The sequence below is a fragment of the Phytophthora parasitica genome (assembly GCF_000247585.1).
Source record: "Phytophthora parasitica INRA-310 unplaced genomic scaffold supercont2.1, whole genome shotgun sequence".
NCBI classification, from domain to species: Eukaryota; Oomycota; class Peronosporomycetes; order Peronosporales; family Peronosporaceae; genus Phytophthora; species Phytophthora nicotianae.
In genome coordinates this window covers 467,648-468,542 of record NW_008634126.1, presented here as the reverse complement: position 1 = coordinate 468,542, position 895 = coordinate 467,648, and the positions used below count along the sequence as shown (strand labels likewise).

General features: G+C 45.9%; 1 protein-coding gene across 1 annotated transcript; it reads right to left on the bottom strand.

The window, feature by feature from the left end:
* Positions 1–95: 95 nt before the first annotated feature.
* On the bottom strand, positions 96–677 carry PPTG_00118 (hypothetical protein; the record flags this gene model as incomplete). Its single annotated transcript, XM_008891483.1, has 1 exon — positions 96–677. The coding sequence occupies one exon, from the start codon at positions 675–677 to the stop codon at positions 96–98; it is 582 nt and encodes a 193-aa protein (XP_008889731.1).
* Positions 678–895: the final 218 nt, after the last annotated feature.

Genomic DNA, 895 nt, shown 5'->3' with positions numbered 1-895 from the left:
TCGCATTACATCTCCGCTTATTGTGGTCATTCTTGCCACACTTACTGCAACGGTACTTATCTCGTTTCACTACGGATGCTGCGGAAAGCTGGGTGTCAAAAAAAAAACGCAGAGACGCGCTTTGACTCTTCATCAGATAAATCCTTTACTGCAATGTTCAACCCCTCTCCACCACAATACCGGGATCTTGAGGCGTCCTCGCCACGATTTTGTTTTCTTTTGCTTCCTCTTACAAGATCAGGCGTATCCTTCACTGGCATTCGTGTTGAAGAGCGTCCGGCCTGCCGGTACATTGGAGGTGGCTTGACGTCATTCGAATCTAGTAATTCGGCTTCCAGGGGCAGCTGGATAGACAGTAATTCGACGGCATCTAGCAAATGCCGTACCAAGTACGCAGAGTGGAAATATTTCCGCACATCATACTGAGCGACGCCCGCATCTTTATACTTGGATCTATCGTTAATTACAGCCTGAATATGCCGACACGGAATTCTCAACTGTTTTGAAACTGTGCAGCGGGTACACACACCAGCATACATGTTGACTTCGTATACATGTGCGTTGTTGCTGGTATTGCTGCGCGAGCCAAATGCATCGAACACGTAAAAGATCGGTTCATCGCCCACGACGACGGTTTGGCGAGCCACCAGCAGCTTCTCAGTATTGAAAAGTTTCATTGCGTGGGGCGTAACATCATTCCCTGATTTAATCCACTCAGAAAAGCGAAATTGTCGACAGTCTCTTTATGAACAAACGCAATCGCAACAGGAATGTTTTTTTTTTCTTTTTTTACCATCTTTGGCAATGAGGGTTAAACAAACCCCATTGTAGTCGACATCCTTCAAATGAGTACCATCACATTCCCAAACTGGTAAAAAGGCATCTTGAGCTAGCA